The sequence below is a fragment of the Physella acuta genome, unplaced genomic scaffold (genome assembly GCF_028476545.2).
Source record: "Physella acuta isolate Inbredline_101_S28 unplaced genomic scaffold, ASM2847654v3 ptg000148l, whole genome shotgun sequence".
NCBI classification, from domain to species: Eukaryota; Metazoa; Mollusca; class Gastropoda; family Physidae; genus Physella; species Physella acuta.
The window spans coordinates 940311-957884 of record NW_026731667.1 but is presented as its reverse complement, the minus strand read 5'-3'; the positions used below and the strand labels follow the sequence as shown (position 1 = coordinate 957884).

Genomic DNA, 17574 nt, shown 5'->3' with positions numbered 1-17574 from the left:
AGGAATACTATCTATCACTCCTAAAATGACTTCGCCTTCGACGAGATGATGTTTCAGGGCAAACTTGTGTAGAGGGACTACAGTAGATTTTGTCCCCACTCCCTGGATAATGGAAACATTTCCGGTGTTCGTCTCCGGTGTAATGTTCATTGAACTTTTCAAAAGAAGTGACTGTGACGCTCCTGTGTCTCTTAGGACGGTGATATTCCGCTGGGACAACGGATCACCTGGTTTGCTAATGATAGCTTCTGTAATGAAAGATGAAAAGTCAACCTTTCTCGATCCCTCGAGATCGGTAGACTCGGAAGAAATTGGATGGTGGCGTGAACAGTCAAAATGTGACTGCACATAATGTGTGGAGACTTGACTGCCTTCCTGCGGACACTTAGGGTTAGCGTCCCTTAGAATTCTAGAGTTCATATTTGAACCGGCTGCTTGAGGGGATAGAGCATAGTGCGCAGAAGTACGCACCACCTCTCTGTTAAATTGAAGACGTTTGTAGCAGTCCTTGACATAGTGACCAGGTCTTTTGCAGAACTGGCATACTGCTCGACGATTGAGAGTTGATCTTGGTTTCTCTCTGGACTGTAATGCCTTCAAGTGTTGGCCAACAGGAGGATTGCTGCCAAAAAGGGGAAGCACGGGGTTGAGGCGGTTTCCTGACACTGGTGGTTTCTTATGCACCAACATATAGGTGTCAGCCGACTCAGCAGCCTTCTGGATGTCAATTATCTTGTTATCCAGTATGTGTAGTCGTATGTCTTCAGGCAGGGACTTTAGGAATTCTTCCCTTAGGATAAGTGACCTGAGTTTCTCAAACTCAGAAACTTCCTCAGAGTGTAGCCACCTTGAGAAAATTTTCTCTTTTTCAAAGAGAAATTCCACATATGATTGAGTGGGTAACTTGCGGAGTGCTCGGAATTTTATCCGATAGGCCTCGGGCGTCAGTTCGTAGGCCTTCAAAATGGCAGTCTTGACCAAACTATAGTTATTTTGAACGTCGTGAGAGAGTGCCTGGTATGTTTTTGCAGCTTTCCCTGTAAGGACCGTGCTCAATAAAGCAGTAATGGAAGTTTCGGGCCATTCACATGTCTTCGCTAAACTCTCAAATGAGTTAAAGAAAACGACCAAATCTGTTTCATCAAATTTAGGAACTAATTTCCCAAATTTGGCAATCACTTGCCCCACCGACAACTTTTTTGGATCTACCAGAGAAGTGACATCTCCACTACCTTTACCAAATTCTAATTCCAACCTCCTCTTATCTAAAGCAATTTTAGCATCTAACTCTTTTTCTTTTAATAAAAGCTCCCTCTCTTCTAGAGGTTTCTCCTCACGGAGTATCACACCAGCCAACAAACTTTCATCAAATACACCTTCATTAATAAAATGAACAACAATTTTATCTCTCAACACCTCTGATTTCTGCGTAACAGAATAATCCAATTTCAATTCCTTAACAACACTAATCAAAACTTTCCTACTCAACTTCTCTACCTCCTCAACAGTGGGATTAGACAAAAAAGATTCCATTTCACTAACTTCAAAATCAAAACAAGCCTAGATTCTCTAAATTAACACGGCCCAACGCTGCGTTATGAACTTGACCTCCTATCTAGGACGTGGCACGTCTGGCTTTTGACCTAGATAATTCTAGCCTTGCGCGCGTTTTAATAACACGGCTCCACTGGATAGAAAAACAACTAAATCAAACTAAACTTAGTGTTTAACTGATACAACCAACAACTGGAACGACAGATTAAATCCCGGACGAGCCCCCACTTTGTAACGGACACCTATCTACCAGCCAGATAGATGGTGAACGCCCCCGGATTCTTTCTTGGGGTTATATGCAAATGACTTAAAGCCTAAATGAATGAACACTAACTCAACAACACACTAGGGCTCGATTTCGATGTCTAGGGAAAACTAGTGATACTATTGAGGTTAACAACTCATCCAATCTGCATACAACCTTTAATAAGCGAACACAGTTGTGGCAGAACACAAGGTTAAACAAGATAAAATATTTAGTTTAGAAAATAACAAAACCCAACTTACAAAGCGTAAGAAAAAATACTATCACAGATTCTAACACTGTATAAAAATAGCCACAGGTCACATAACACTGCTATAGCATCAAGAATTACTTGGCCACAAGTAATATAATACTAGAATACTTAAACAACTTAAGAATGCATAGCACACTCAGGACTTAAGCTCTCTCACGTTCAAATGGTCAGAATGGATTGCCGGACAAGATGGACGGCCTGGTCAAGATGGACGGCCTCGTGCTGCCTGTGGGCGATCTAGTTATAGACTTAGGCAACAGGGGAGGTTATCCTCAACTCATGTGGCCATTGGTTGGGGTGGTCATCTGATCTGAATCAATCAATCAGATCTTGATGGAAAATTTCTTCGTCTTAGACACTCTTAGTAAGACAGTGGAAAAAACCCGTTTGTTGCACCATCAACCATATATGGTATTATAACAACGTCAAAATAAAACATTACCAGACCTAAGTAGGTCACAGTAGTGTGTGGTCAGTAGACAGCTGGTAGTGTGTGGTCAGTAGACAGTTGGTAGTGTGTGGACAGTAGACAGCTGGTAGTAGTCAGTAGACAGCTGGTAGTGTGTGGCCAGTAGACAGCTGGTAGTGGTCAGTAGACAGCTGGTAGTGTGTGGTCAGTAGACAGCTGGTAGTGGTCAGTAGACAGCTGGTAGTGTGTGGTCAGTAGACAGCTGGTAGTGTGTGGTCAGTAGACAGCTGGTAGTGTGTGGTCAGTAGACAGCTGGTAGTGTGTGGTTAGTAGACAGTCAGTAGACATCTGGTAGTGGTCAGTAGACAGCTGGTAGTTTTCATAATTTAAAGGTTATGTCATATTGTATACGTTACTAGAAACAAATTATTTTGAAATACATTCAAATAACTTTAATGATATTATTGACATCGATGACGTCATTTTCAGAGACCAGTTACGCAGGTGATGAAGGAAGTGACGTCAGAACCAATTAAATCAAGCCCGAAGTTTGAGTACCCGCTCATCTTCGTGCAAGAAAAGTAAGTTAGGCCATAAGGCCATCCATTAGGCCATCCATTAGGCCAACCATTAGGCCATACATAAGGCCATCCATTAGGCCATCCTTTAGGCCATCCATTAGGCCATCCATTAGGCCATCCATTAGGCCATCTATTAGGCCATCCATTAGGCCATCCATTAGGCCATCCATTAGGCCATCCATTAGGCCATCCATTAGTCCATCCATTAGGCCATCCATTAGGCCATCCATTAGGCCATCCATTAGGCCATCCATTAGTCCATCCATTAGGCCATCCATTAGGCCATCCATTAGGCCATCCATTAGGCCATCCATTAGGCCATCCATTAGGCCATCCATTAGTCCATCCAACGATGTCATTCTTATGTTATGTCATCTGGTGACAACCCGTTTAGCCATGCTATTGACGTGTTACTATGACAACCCGTTAAACCCTGTCGACGCCTCTGACAACCCGTTAAACCCTATCGTCGCCTCTGACAAACCCGGTCGTCCCCCTACAGGTGGCAACCCTTCAGAAGATCTGCCAACCAGCGAGGCCAAGCAGACGACAGCAAGAAATTTTTCTCAGCCCTCATGAAACCTCGGGTAATTAGTCTTATCACCACCGGTAATTAGTCGAGTTAATTAGTCGTTGAGTTAATTAGAGGCTGACTTATAACCTCGGGTAATTAGTCGTTGAGTTAATTAGAGGCTAGACTTATAACCTCGGGTAATTAGTCCTTGAGTTAATTAGAGGCTGATTTAGAGGGTAATTAGTCGAGTTAATTAGAGATTTTATAACCTCGGGTAATTAGTCGTCGAGTTAATTAGATGCTAGACTGACCACGCCCACCTGTCCCCAGGCTTACAACATTAGTTGAGTTAATTAGATGCTAGACTGACCTCGCCCACCTGTCCCCAGGCTTACAACATTAGTTGAGTTAATTAGATGCTAGACTGACCACGCCCACCTGTCCCCAGGCTTACAACATTAGTTGAGTTAATTAGATGCTAGACTGACCACGCCCACCTGTCCCCAGGCTTACAACATTAGTTGAGTTAATTAGATGCTAGACTGACCTCGCCCACCTGTCCCCAGCCTTACAACATTAGTTGAGTTAATTAGATGCTAGACTGACCTCGCCCACCTGTCCCCAGGCTTACAACATTAGTTGAGTTAATTAGATGCTAGACTGACCACGCCCACCTGTCCCCAGGCTTACAACATTAGTTGAGTTAATTAGATGCTAGACTGACCACGCCCACCTGTCCCCAGGCTTACAACATTAGTTGAGTTAATTAGATGCTAGACTGACCACGCCCACCTGTCCCCAGGCTTACAACATTAGTTGAGTTAATTAGATGCTAGACTGACCACGCCCACCTGTCCCCAGGCTTACAACATTAGTTGAGTTAATTAGATGCTAGACTGACCTCGCCCACCTGTCCCCAGGCTTACAACATTAGTTGAGTTAATTAGATGCTAGACTGACCTCGCCCACCTGTCCCCAGGCTTACAACATTAGTTGAGTTAATAAGATGCTAGACTGACCTCGCCCACCTGTCCCCAGGCTTACAACATTAGTTGAGTTAATTAGATGCTAGACTGACCACGCCCACCTGTCCCCAGGCTTACAACATTAGTTGAGTTAATTAGATGCTAGACTGACCACGCCCACCTGTCCCCAGGCTTACAACATTAGTTGAGTTAATAAGATGCTAGACTGACCTCGCCTACCTGTCCCCAGGCTTACAATATTAGTTGAGTTAATTAGATGCTAGACTGACCACGCCCACCTGTCCCCAGGCTTACAACACTCACCTGGACAGCTCCAGATCTGCTGACATGTCCTCTGGTGCCGTCTTCAGGGCTCTGCCTGTCTACAGGGTAAATTGGTTAGGTTTTAGGTTAAGTTAGGGCATAGAGTTTAGGTTAGGTTTTAGGTTAAGTTAGGGCGGAGAGTTCTGGTGCCGTCTTCAGGGCTCTGCCTGTCTACAGGGTAAATTGGTTAGGTTTTAGGTTAAGTTAGGACAAGTTTAGGACATAGAGTTTAGATTAAGGTAAGGCATAGAGTTCAGGTTGAATTAGAACATAGAGTTTAGGTTCAGTTTTAGGTTAAGTTAGGGCATAGAGTTCAGCTTAAATTAGAACATAGAGTTTAGGATTAGTTTTAGGTTAAGTTATAGTATAGAGTTTAGGTTAAGTTAGGGCATAGAGTTTAGGTTAAATTAGGGCATAGAGTTTAGGTTAAATTAGAACATAGAGTTTAGGTTCAGTTTTAGGTTAAGTTCGGGCATAGAGTTTAGGTAAAGTTAGGGCATAGAGTTTAGTTTAATTTAGAACATAGAGTTTAGGTTCAGTTTTAGGTTAAGTTAGGACATAGAGTTTAGGTTAAGTTTAGGACATAGAGTTTTGGTTAAGTTAGGATATAGTTTAGGTTAAGTTAGGGTATAGAGTTTAGGTTAAGTTAGGATATAGTTTAGGTTAAGTTAGGGTATAGAGTTTAGGTTAAGTTAGGGTATAGAGTTTAGGTTAAGAAAGGATATAGCTTAGGTTATGTTGGGATATAGTTTAGGTTTTAAGATCTTGACGAGAGGTAGTTTAAAAAACCTGACCAGAGGTAGACTAGTTTTAAGATCTTGACCAGAGGTAGTTTTAAGATCTTGACCAAAGGTAGACTAGTTTTAAGATCTTGACCAGAGGTAGTTTTAAGATCTTGACCAGAGGTAGTTTTAAGATCTTGACCGGAGGTAGACTAGTTTAAGATCTTGACCAGAGGTAGTTTTAAGATCTTGACCAAAGGTTGACTAGTTTTAAGATCTTGACCAGAGGTAGACTAGTTTTAAGATCTTGACCAAAGGTTGACTAGTTTTAAGATCTTGACCAGAAACTTGTGACCTTTATTTTTCCCCAGGTCGTGACACCAAAAAAGCTACTTCCCCTATCACGTGGTCACATGAAAAAATCTTTTGTGGGAACCAGCATGGTGAAGGCTGTTGGTTCAACTCGTTGTAGTCTGTGACGTCATAGCTCACTCGTTGTAGTCTGTGACGTCATAGCTCACTCGTTGTAGTCTGTGACGTCATAGCTCACTCGTTGTAGTCTGTGACGTCATAGCTCACTCGTTGTAGTCTGTGACGTCATAGCTCACTCGTTGTAGTCTGTGACGTCATAGCTCACTCGTTGTAGTCTGTGACGTCATAGCTCACTTGTTCATTTACTGTGACGTCATAGCTCATATGTTCATTCATTGTGACGTGATAGCTCACATGTTCATTAACTGCAACTCATGGCTCACTTGTTCATTTACTGTGACGTCATAGCTCACATGTTCACTTACTGTGACGTCATAGCTCACATGTTCACTTACTGTGACGTCATAGCTCACATGTTCATTTACTGTGACGTCATAGCTCACATGTTCATTTACTGTGACGTCATAGCTCACATGTTCATTTACTGTGACATCATAGCTCACATGTTCATTTACTGTGACGTCATAGCTCACATGGTCATTTACTGTGACGTCATAGCTCACATGTTCACTTACTGTGACGTCATAGCTCACATGTTCATTTACTGTGACGTCATAGCTCACATGTTCATTTACTGTGACGTCATAGCTCACATGGTCATTTACTGTGACGTCATAGCTCAAATGGTCATTTACTGTGACGTCATAGCTCACATGTTCATTTACTGTGACGTCATAGCTCACATGTTCATTTACTGTGACGTCATAGCTCACATGTTCATTTACTGTGACGTCATAGCTCACATGTTCATTTACTGTGACATCATAGCTCACATGTTCACTTACTGTGACGTCATAGCTCACATGTTCATTTACTGTGACGTCATAGCTCACATGTTCATTTACTGTGACGTCATAGCTCACATGGTCATTTACTGTGACGTCATGCCTCACATGTTCATTTACTGTGACGTCGTAGCTCACATGTTCATTTACTGTGACGTCAGTCATAGCTCACATGTTCATTTACTGTGACGTCATAGCTCACATGTTCATTTACTGTGACGTCATAGCTCACATGCTCATTTACTGTGACGTCATAGCTCACACGTTCATTTTCTGCTCCGTCATAGTTCACACGATAATTCATACTCAAATCTCACATATTCATTCGTCGTTACGTCATAGCTCACATATTCATTTGTTGTTACGTCATAGCTCATATATTCATTCGTTGTTACGTCATATTCACTCGCTGATACGTCATGGCTCACATATTCATTTGCTGTTACGTCATAGCTCACATATTCACTTGTTGTTACGTCATAGCTCATATATTCATTCGTTGTTACGTCATATTCACTCGCTGATACGTCATGGCTCACATATTCATTTGTTGTTACGTCATAACTCACATATTCATTTATTGTTACGTCATATCCACTCGCTGATACGTCATAGATCACATATTCATTTGTTGTTACGTCATAGCTCACAAATTCATTCGTTGTTACGCCATATTCACTCGCTGATACGTCATGAAAGGAAAACAATGAAAATAAAAATCCAGATTACTAAAAAATATCTAAACAATTGTGCAAGACTGATCAAAATATTAGGCTAAAATAATATGTTATCACCCTGAAATGAGAGGCTACAATTTCAAAAACTTTTTTTATTTCTACAGCCATGAAATATGCCTCCCCATGTTTTGGGATCCTCACAGTTCCAACCACCTTTCTACCACCCCCCCCCCCCCCACCCATCCAACCTAAAGAACTATTCCCACTTCACCCCACACACCAGATGTTAACATTATCCATAATTAGACCTAGCCATGAAAATCCCCACCCCTCCCCTCCCTACACGCACAAGGCACCAACCAAACCCAGAGACGCGATCAATGTATGACGTCAGTCTACTCATGACAGCAATAAAAAAATCCAACTCTAGCCTGTCTTCTCTTCCCTCGTGTTGAATTGTATGTGGTGGGGACACAACATATATCTCTAGTCCATGGACCAAACATACATCTAACTTGTCTCTAGTCCATGGACCAAACATACATCTAACATGTCGACACAAGTCACTAGTCAATGGACCAAACATACATCTAACATGTCGACACAAGTCTCTAGTCCATGGACCAAAATACATCTAACATGTCCCTAGTCCATGAACCTAACATACATCTAACATGTCGACACAAGTCTCTAGTCTATGAACCAAACATACATCTAACATGTCTCTAGTCCATGGACCAAACATACATCTAACATGTCCCTAGTCCATGAACCAAACATACATCTAACATGTCGACACAAGTCTCTAGTCCATGAACCAAACATACATCTAACATGTCCCTAGTCCATGAACCAAACATACATCTAACATGTCGACACAAGTCTCTAGTCCATGAACCAAACATACATCTAACATGTCTCTAGTCCATGGACCAAACATACATCTAACATGTCGACACAAGTCTCTAGTCTATGAACCAAACATACATCTAACATGTCGACACAAGTCTCTAGTCTATGAACCAAACATACATCTAACATGTCTCTAGTCCATGGACCAAACATACATCTAACATGTCCCTAGTCCATGAACCAAACATACATCTAACATGTCGACACAAGTCTCTAGTCCATGAACCAAACATACATCTAACATGTCCCTAGTCCATGAACCAAACATACATCTAACATGTCGACACAAGTCTCTAGTCCATGGACCAAACATACATCTAACATGTCGACACATGTCTCTAGTCCATGAACCAAACATACATCTAACATGTCGACACAACTAATTGTTTAACAACCACAAGTATTGCTGGTGTGCCTGACAGCACATATCAATACAGTTTACATGGGGGTGAAGTCAGAAGCACCAAACCACTGCTATTGACTGGTAAACTTTAAGCTACATTCACATTGTTTTCTTGCAAGCTAAACGGAACCTGAAGTTTAACTCTAGTAAAACATACATTGATTGGCTGTTCAGGAGGAACTCAGCCATCGATCTTCGGATAACCCCACTGTGTAGTGATTTGTGCTCAAACATTGCCGATAAAGGTTTTAATAAAATTCTTTTTTTTATACCACGTTGTTCGATTCCTAGCTTGATCAGACTCTCTAAACTTCAATACTTTATTCTTACAATACAGCTGCGACAACACTTTTTCTCTTAGACTTCATTCTTGGTCAACTCACTGGCTTAACACCGCAAACTACCAGTGTTTTTTCCAGACTTTTTTCTCCGGGGGGTGAGGGGGGGGGGGGGGGCACTGATTTTTTTAGGGGGGGGGGGGAACGACGACAACGACGACACACACTGGTAAAAGTATATATTTTCTGTTATTTAAATTCCATTTCGTTCGGGGGGGGGGGGGGGTAGGGGGGATAGACTTTCTTCGAAAATTTGCCTGGAAGAAACTCTGCACACTACACGTCAACACAGCACACAGAGCCGTAACAAGGGAAATAACAATGATATATATATATATATATAGTACAAGGGACATAACAATAACTAACAAGACAAAACGAAACTCGCATATTCAGTGGAAAAAAAACATATGGCTCTAATAAAGCATTTCGGTTAATGAAAATAATAAAAACATCAGAAATATACAATATTTTCAGACAAACATGCTAAAAACATAAAAAAGTATACAATATTTAGCAAACTAAAATAAAAAATATAATAAATATAATATTTAATACTACGAAGATACTTTATTTGATGTATATATTTAATATTCAGCCAAGTACGACAAAAACCACACAATCAAGTTATTACATTCAGATTTTTTAAAAACACTGCACACGATTTTAAAACACATTATTATTTCATTTGAGACTAATCCCTCTGAGCACATTTGTAATGGGATTGATATCAGTATTGTACGTCATCAGGCAATAAATCCTAGTGCTGTTGGTCTAAACGTTGTGTACAAAATGTTTTCTGTACGTCATCAGGCAATAAATTCTAGTGCTGTTGGTCTAAACGTTGTGTACAAAATGTTTTCTGTACGTCATCAGGCAATAAACCCTGGTGCTGTTGGTCTAAACGTCGTGTACAAAATGTTTTCTGTACGTCATCAGGCAATAAATCCTAGTGCTGTTGGTCTAAACGTTGTGTACAAAATGTTTTCTGTACGTCATCAGGCAATAAATCCTAGTGCTGTTGGTCTAAACTTTGTGTACAAAATGTTTTCTGTACGTCATCGGGCAATAAATCCTAGTGCTGTTGGTCTAAACGTTGTGTACAAAATGTTTTCTGTTTTCCAACAAAAAGTTTAGAAAGATGTGAGCCTTGACGTCATTGAGACCTTTTCCAAAGTGGGTACCATCGTAACTCATCACTCCATCAGTCAAGTGCAAGAAGTCAAGCACGGGAATTCCCTGTTTTCTCATGACTTGGTGCATGACTTGGTTGTAGACTTCCATTTTAGCAGCTTGCTGGTGTACGTAACGTCCACTTTTGAGCGGGCCTGGTACGTGGGGGGTTACCCAGATGACCTTCGGCCAAGGTGACTTTGACATGAGCTCAAACATTGGTTTTAGAACCTAGAGAAACAAACACGACAGGGGGTGAGGATAGAAGAAAAATAAAATGGTGGGTTCACCCAGGCTTGAAAAGTGGATCAAAATTTGTCATTGCCAAAAAGATTATTTTTCAACCAGCATTGAATATTTTATATAATTGTGAAGGTTGAACACAATGACTTCCGGTTTTATTACTGCTAGAAATATTCAAACAAGTAATTATCAGTAATAAAACATCGAAGCATAATAGTCTTAAAATACTTTTAAACTTTACAATAAAAAGATGCATTTTTCACATTTTTGGACCACTTTTCAAGCCAAAATAAAAAAAATTAAAAAATGGTAAAACCAAATTCAAGGCTCTAAGGACATATATAATTGTTGGACGGTATTAAAGGACATTGAACAAGGAAACTGGGACATTATATATAAATAGAAGGACAATAAAAAATATACAGGGATTATATGAGAATATAGACAGCAAAAAACAATCTACTGACGGGAAAAGCTACATCAGATTTAGTCACCAAAACATCAACAAACTCTCAGCTGTCTACAACATCCACCACTAAACCAACTATAGCTGTCTACAACATCCACCACTAAACCAACTATAGCTGTCTACAACATCCACCACTAAACCAACTATAGCTGTCTACAACATCCACCACTAAACCAACTATAGCTGTCTACAACATCCACCACTAAACCAACTATAGCTGTCTACAACATCCACCACTAAACCAGCTATAGCTGTCTACAACATCCACCACTAAACCAACTATAGCTGTCTACAACATCCACCACTAAACTAGCTATAGATGTCTACAACATCCACCACTAAACCAACTATAGCTGTCTACAACATCCACCACTAAACCAACTATATACCTGTGATTCCACCACATTGTGGTCCAGCCCATCATGTAACCCAATACCGAAGACGAAGAGAGAATTGTTTTTTCCAGTCAGCTGACCCATGACTTCTAGGATGTTCTTGCTCTGACTTGCCCTCCATAACGACTGGCTCATCAGATGCACCTGTTTTATGGTAGATCACAGGAGTTTAGCGAGCCCGAGTTTATTCAGAAAACCAACACTCGTTAAACCAATGGATAAATCCCCCCCTACCCCGACTACCTACCATTCCCCGCACTCCCTAGGTCCGACTACCTACCTCCAATCCAGACTAAATACCTCTCTCCCCCACTCCCCCACAAATCGAACTCTCCCCCCACATTCCCCCACACCGAGTACCTATTTTCTCCCCCACACTCCCCACACACCGAATACCTACCTCTCCCCCACACTCCCCCACACCGAATACCTACCTCTCCCCCCACATTCCCCCATACCGACTACCTAATTCTCCCACACATTCCCCGAACAACGACTACCTACCTCTCTCCCCACACTATCTACCTCTCCCCCACACTCCCCCACACCAACTACCTACCTCTCCCCCACCCATTACCTACCTCTACCCCACACTCACCCACACCGATTACCTACCTCTCCCCCACAACCCCCACACCGACTACCTACCTCTCCCCCACACACCCCACACCGACTACCTACCTCTCCCTCACATTCCCTTGAATCACGCAAGATGTGAGGCGTACAGTCTGTGAAATAGCGGTTGTAGTGGTCACAAATATTGCGATTGGCTGAAATGTAGAACACGTGACGCTGGTACTGCTAGCACAGTTATAGAACCACAATCATTGAATCCATACAGTAGAGCTAAACATATAACCGTCATTCATGCACATTTGTTGTTGAGTCCAGATAATATCGTTTTCAATCTTATCATTTTGTAATTAGTAATAACGATATATATATATATATATATATATATATATATATATATATATATATATATATATATATATATATATATATATATATATATATATAAGTAGTATATTAGGTCCCTTTTGGTTAGTATGGGGGAGCAGGAGCAGGAGGGTGAGGGTGAGGGTGAACAATGGCTATATGGGAAAATACTCCCCGCCTGGGGGATGCGGCGGGACAATGACATATAGCAAAATACTCCCACCACCAGGCAGGGGCGGATTAAGCTTGGGCGGGGCCCCAGGCTTAAAATTTTTGGGGGCCCCTTATAAATATAAATATATATATATATATATATATATATATATATATATATATATATATATATATATATATATATATATATATATATATATATCCTAATCAACATAGAATTTTTAAAAAATCATGGATTATTATAACTTATAGGAACGTTCGACACTGATATTTACAAAACTGCTAATTTAAAAAGCTGTCAATTATGTTCAATGAGCGATACATTGGATCAGTGTTTCTTCCAGACTTTTTTCTCCGGGGGGCACTTGAAATTTTCGGGGGGGGGGGGCGGTAAACTTTCTTCGGGGGGCGGACACTGTTAAAAGTATATATTTTCTATATAAATTATATAAATTTCATTCCGATCGGGGGGGGGGGGGGCGGTAAAAAATTTTCGGGGGGGCTTCGCCCCCCTGAAGAGATGCCTGGAAGAAACTCTGCATTGGATACAAACATGTACCAAATATGTACTCATAAGTAGCAAGATTATATGTCGTCCCCCCCCCCTCCCCCATACACTACCACGGCACACACACACTAAAAACAACACAAAGTGGCGAGATCCATCCACTAGGTCATCAGTACTAAATATATGACTATTTACTTTAGGTCTGTAGAAGTTTCCGACCTCCGCCCCTCGATCTAGCTGGGTACTAGACGGTAGGACGATGTCCCGCTTCTGTTGGTGGGGGAAATAAAGCCTGGTGAGAGCCTACGGATTGATAAACGACCAACATGTAGTGGTTTAAACTAACTTTAAACCAACATCTTCGTGAGACTGATTCAGTCCACTTTTTGCCAGTTAGTTCGAGTTGACCTCCCTGGCTAATGGGAGTCAAACTCAGCCGGTATATCCGTGTCACGATAGTTATTGAACAGTCATTCACGAATTTATATTGGGCATGAGAAAGCTGGCCTGTTTCTGTCTAGGCCTAATTTAGACCTAAATGTCGGTTACCTTATTATAGGGATTAAATGGGTTTGCCGCAACATAACTGCCCATTTCGTTGGGTTAAAATAACACGGGTACTACCGTATTTGCTTTTAGGTCTACATTGTTTATGCAGCTTTATTTTTGTTATAAACAATACAGAGTATGATTCAATGAATGTGATGTTCACATAGCCCTATCTACCTCAACTCATACGCCGTCCGCACTTTTCCTCAATTTTCTAAAGTTTTCGTTCCATAAGTTGATGATTTCTAATATTCTTACGATAAATCTATCTTGACGCCAACGAAATTACAAGCTAATTAATTAGGGCTAACGGTTTGTGGCCTATTTTATTATTATAATTTTTTACATTAAAAGTTTCGAGTTTACAATAGGGGGTAGAACGCACGACTGCTGACCCAAAAGTCCTGAGCTCTAATCCCAGGTTCATATCCAAGAACACCAACCACAGATGGATACCTAGATCAATCTCAAATTTTAAAACTACTGAAGGAAGCTAGGCATAAATCTAGAACTGATCAGAATGTCTTATATGCTGAGAACAACTAACTATGTGCTCTATCTAATATTCCGTATGCTCACCAGGTCCTAATGGGCAACTAAGAAATTAATCTAACGAGTTTTAATTCAAATAATTAGATCTGGATATTCTGTACCTAAAAAAATTAATATCCAAAACCTTATTTCTAATGACACAAATGTAAAACATCTTCCATACATTTCTTGGTAGTGTAGTGGGTAAGCAAAAACGGCCAGACAGTTTTTCATTGATTCCTAAGGCTGGTCAATAATGTTGCTTGTGTGGATGCTTGCTAGTGAGACCTAATTCAGAATGTAGACCCTATGCTTAACATTTGTATTATTTTAATGTTTGTTACCACCTCACTGACGCCATCTGACTAAATTACTTTCAAGTGTGTGACCGCTATTTAAACTAAAGTGTGTGCTCGAATATTAAAGCATTGGCTTTTTTATAGTAAAAAAAATTAAAAACCCAACAATTTAGCTTTAAAGGGAAAGTTACTATGATTTAAAAAGGAAATTTGGGGGGCCCCTAAAAATCGGGGGCCCCTGGCTGCAGCCCTCTCAGCACCCCCCTTAATCCGCCACTGCCACCAGGCGCAGCCTGCCGCAGCCTGGTATTACGGGATATAGTAAAATACTCCCTGGGGGAGGGTGAGGTACACAGACATATAGTAAAATATTCACCCGCCTGGGGGAGCAGGATGGTGAGGGTTAAACATGTTATATAGTAAAATACTCCTCCACCTAGTGGTGGGGGATGTGGAGGTGGGTGAGCAGCCTGGTACAACGAGATATAGTAAAATACTCCCCCACCTGGGGGATGCGGAGGGTGAGGGTGGTTCGCCACAGGTGACCTTGTGACGTAATCTCCGGTGACCTTGTGACGTAATCTCCGGTGACCTTGTGACGTAATCAGTGACCTTGTCACGTAATTAGTGACCTTGTGACGTAATAATTTACCTAGTTACGTAATTTTAATGAGTTTTTTAATTAGTTTTAATGAATTTTTTAAATTTTAATTAATTTTTTTTTTCGTTGTACCAGGCTGCTCATATTTTACTATATAACATGTTTAACCCTCACCATCCTGCTCCCCCAGGCGGGGGAATATTTAACTATATGTCGGTGTACCTCACCCTCCCCCAGGGAGTATTTTACTATATCCCGTTGTACCAGGCTGCGCCTGGTGGTGGGAGTATTTTGCTATATGTCATTGTCCCGCCGCATCCCCCAGGCGGGGAGTATTTTTTCTAAATTTATGAGTTAAAAAATTACTATTGAAAGTGTTGGGAAATAATTTTCATTTTTCAAACTGATAGTAATGATTGTCGGCATGTTTATTAAACACAATTTAAAAAAAATATCATCTTTTACAAAAATTATAATTATGTCTGAAAATTATTTATATTTAGTCCTTTAGCACTTACTTCCCTTTGATAAATTAGGAAAACACAATCACTTCCCTTTATAAAACATTGCATTAGTGGAAAAGAATTTACTTTTTTTTTATTTTCTTTGTTTTGGTGTTGGGAAAAAAATAATTACATAATTAGCGAGATTCTATTCCAGGGGAGATCACTCCCGGTTTATTTTACAAAACAAACACCAAGGCAAAAATGCACGAAAAATTAAATTTAAAACTTAAATTCATTATTTATAGTCGGCTAATGGGCCTCCCCCCACCCCCATCCGCTGTTCGGTAGATCTTATTCTCAACCGTCACGTCATTACGTACCGTGTCATACCGTCACGTCATTACGTACCGTGTCATACCGTCACGTCATTACGTACCGTGTCATACCGTCACGTCATTACGTACCGTGTCATACCGTCACGTCATTACGTACCGTGTCATACCGTCACGTCATTACGTACCGTGTCATACCGTCACGTCATTACGTACCGTGTCATCATGTACCGTGTCACACCGTCACTTTATTACGTACCGTGTCATACCGTCACAATCTTTACATCCCCCTAAAGATTATAAAATCATTCTACAACACGCATACTCTAATACCCTCGCAATCCACTGGGATACCTTTCATAAGACGGGGATAGAGTGACAAAACCTTGGGGGAGGGGGGAGGAGTTCGTGTCACAAACTTTGAGGTGGAAAGTTACATACCTTGGGATGTAATGTTACAAATCTTGGGGGGTAGAGTCACAAAATTTGGGGGGGGGGGGGAGGGTAGAGTAACAAACCTTGGGGGGGGGGAGTAGATTGACAAACCTTGGGGGGTAGAGTCCAGTAGAATATCATCCCTCAAGAGACCAAAGACAGACATGAACATCTGGCGCATCAAAGAGTCTCCAATAAAATAGATGGTCATGTTTGTCAATAGTTGACAGATTTGTTGTCTGGACAACAGCGCCATCTGGTGAGGTCAGGTCAACTTTTGGTTAACTGTTAATGTGGATGTGTGGTTTATACTTAATTTCATAATCAGGGACCCCTGTATGACTGTCAGAGACCCCTGTATGACTGTCAGGGACCCTGTATGACTGTCCTGACACTTGTCAGGGATCCCTGTATGAATGTCAGGGACCCCTGTATGACTGACCTGACACTTGTCAGGGACCCCTGTATGACTGTCAGGGACCCTGTATGAATGACCTGACGGGTTGTCAGGGACCCCTGTATGACTGACCTGACACTTGGGGTTGTCAGGGACCCAGGTCGCTAGCTCAGCGTGGATCTGTTGCCGCATGTCGTAGCAGCGCGGACACCGACACTGCTCTACCGACTTGGCCACACAGCTCGTCTCCCAGCAACAGGGCGTGGAGCCGTTAGGGTTGCACACGGCTCTACTCCAGTCGGTGCCAGGGAAGTTCACGTCACCTACAGCAGATACAGGCGGGGATTTAGATTCAAAGAGATCTCTGTCACGTGGGACATCTGTCACGTGGGACATCTGTCACGTGGGGCATATGTCACGTTGGAATCACGTGGGACATCTGGCACGTGGTAGTCACGTGGGACATCTGTCACATGGGACATCTGTCACGTTGGAGTCACGTGGGACATTTGTCACGTGGGGTATCTGTCACGTGGGACATCTGTCACGTGGGACATCTGTCACGTGGGGCATCTGTCACGTGGGGTATCTGTCACGTGGGGCATCTGTCACGTGGGACATCTGTCACGTGGGACATCTGTCACGTTGGAGTCATGTGGGACATCTGTCACCTGGGACATGTCACGTGGTAGTCACGTGGGACATCTGTCACGTGGGACATCTGTCACGGGGGACATCTGTCACGTGGTAGTCACGTGGGACATCTGTCACGTGGGACATCTGTCACGTGGTAGTCACGTGGGACATCTGTCACGTGGTAATCACGTGGAACATCTGTCACGTGGGATCTCTGGTACGAAATTATTTTAGGGTTTCTCGAATTAATTTA

The 17574-nt window shown here is 41.7% G+C and overlaps 2 protein-coding genes across 2 annotated transcripts; both read right to left on the bottom strand.

Annotated features, from left to right (window-relative positions):
• Positions 1 to 6309: 6309 nt before the first annotated feature.
• LOC131935533 (uncharacterized) lies at positions 6310 to 7029 on the bottom strand. Its single transcript, XM_059291963.1, has one exon. It carries the CDS (start codon positions 7027 to 7029, stop codon positions 6310 to 6312), a length of 720 nt encoding a protein of 239 aa, XP_059147946.1.
• Positions 7030 to 9788: 2759 nt separating this feature from the next.
• Positions 9789 to 16914, bottom strand: LOC131935552 (uncharacterized). The gene is made up of 5 exons (XM_059292004.1): positions 16818 to 16914; positions 16400 to 16544; positions 12156 to 12244; positions 11469 to 11618; positions 9789 to 10598 (listed from the first exon to the last, which is right to left on the bottom strand). Exons 1-5 carry the CDS (start codon positions 16875 to 16877, stop codon positions 10284 to 10286), a joined length of 759 nt encoding a protein of 252 aa, XP_059147987.1. The 5' UTR covers positions 16878 to 16914; the 3' UTR covers positions 9789 to 10283.
• Between the last annotated feature and the right edge of the window lie 660 nt (positions 16915 to 17574).

Excerpts from the sequence above, each read along its gene's own strand:
- LOC131935552 (XM_059292004.1), bottom strand. The coding sequence starts at position 16,877 with ATGCGGCAACAGATCCACGCTGAGCTAGCGACCTGGGTCCCTGACAAC. Across the intron at positions 16,545-16,817 it reads CTGACAACCCCAAGTGTCAG|ATGGCGCTGTTGTCCAGACA; the intron begins GTCAGTCATACA and ends TGACCTCACCAG. Across the intron at positions 10,599-11,468 it reads ACAATGTGGTGGAATCACAG|GTTCTAAAACCAATGTTTGA; the intron begins GTATATAGTTGG and ends TTGTTTCTCTAG.
- LOC131935533 (XM_059291963.1), bottom strand. The coding sequence starts at position 7,029 with ATGACTGACGTCACAGTAAATGAACATGTGAGCTACGACGTCACAGTA.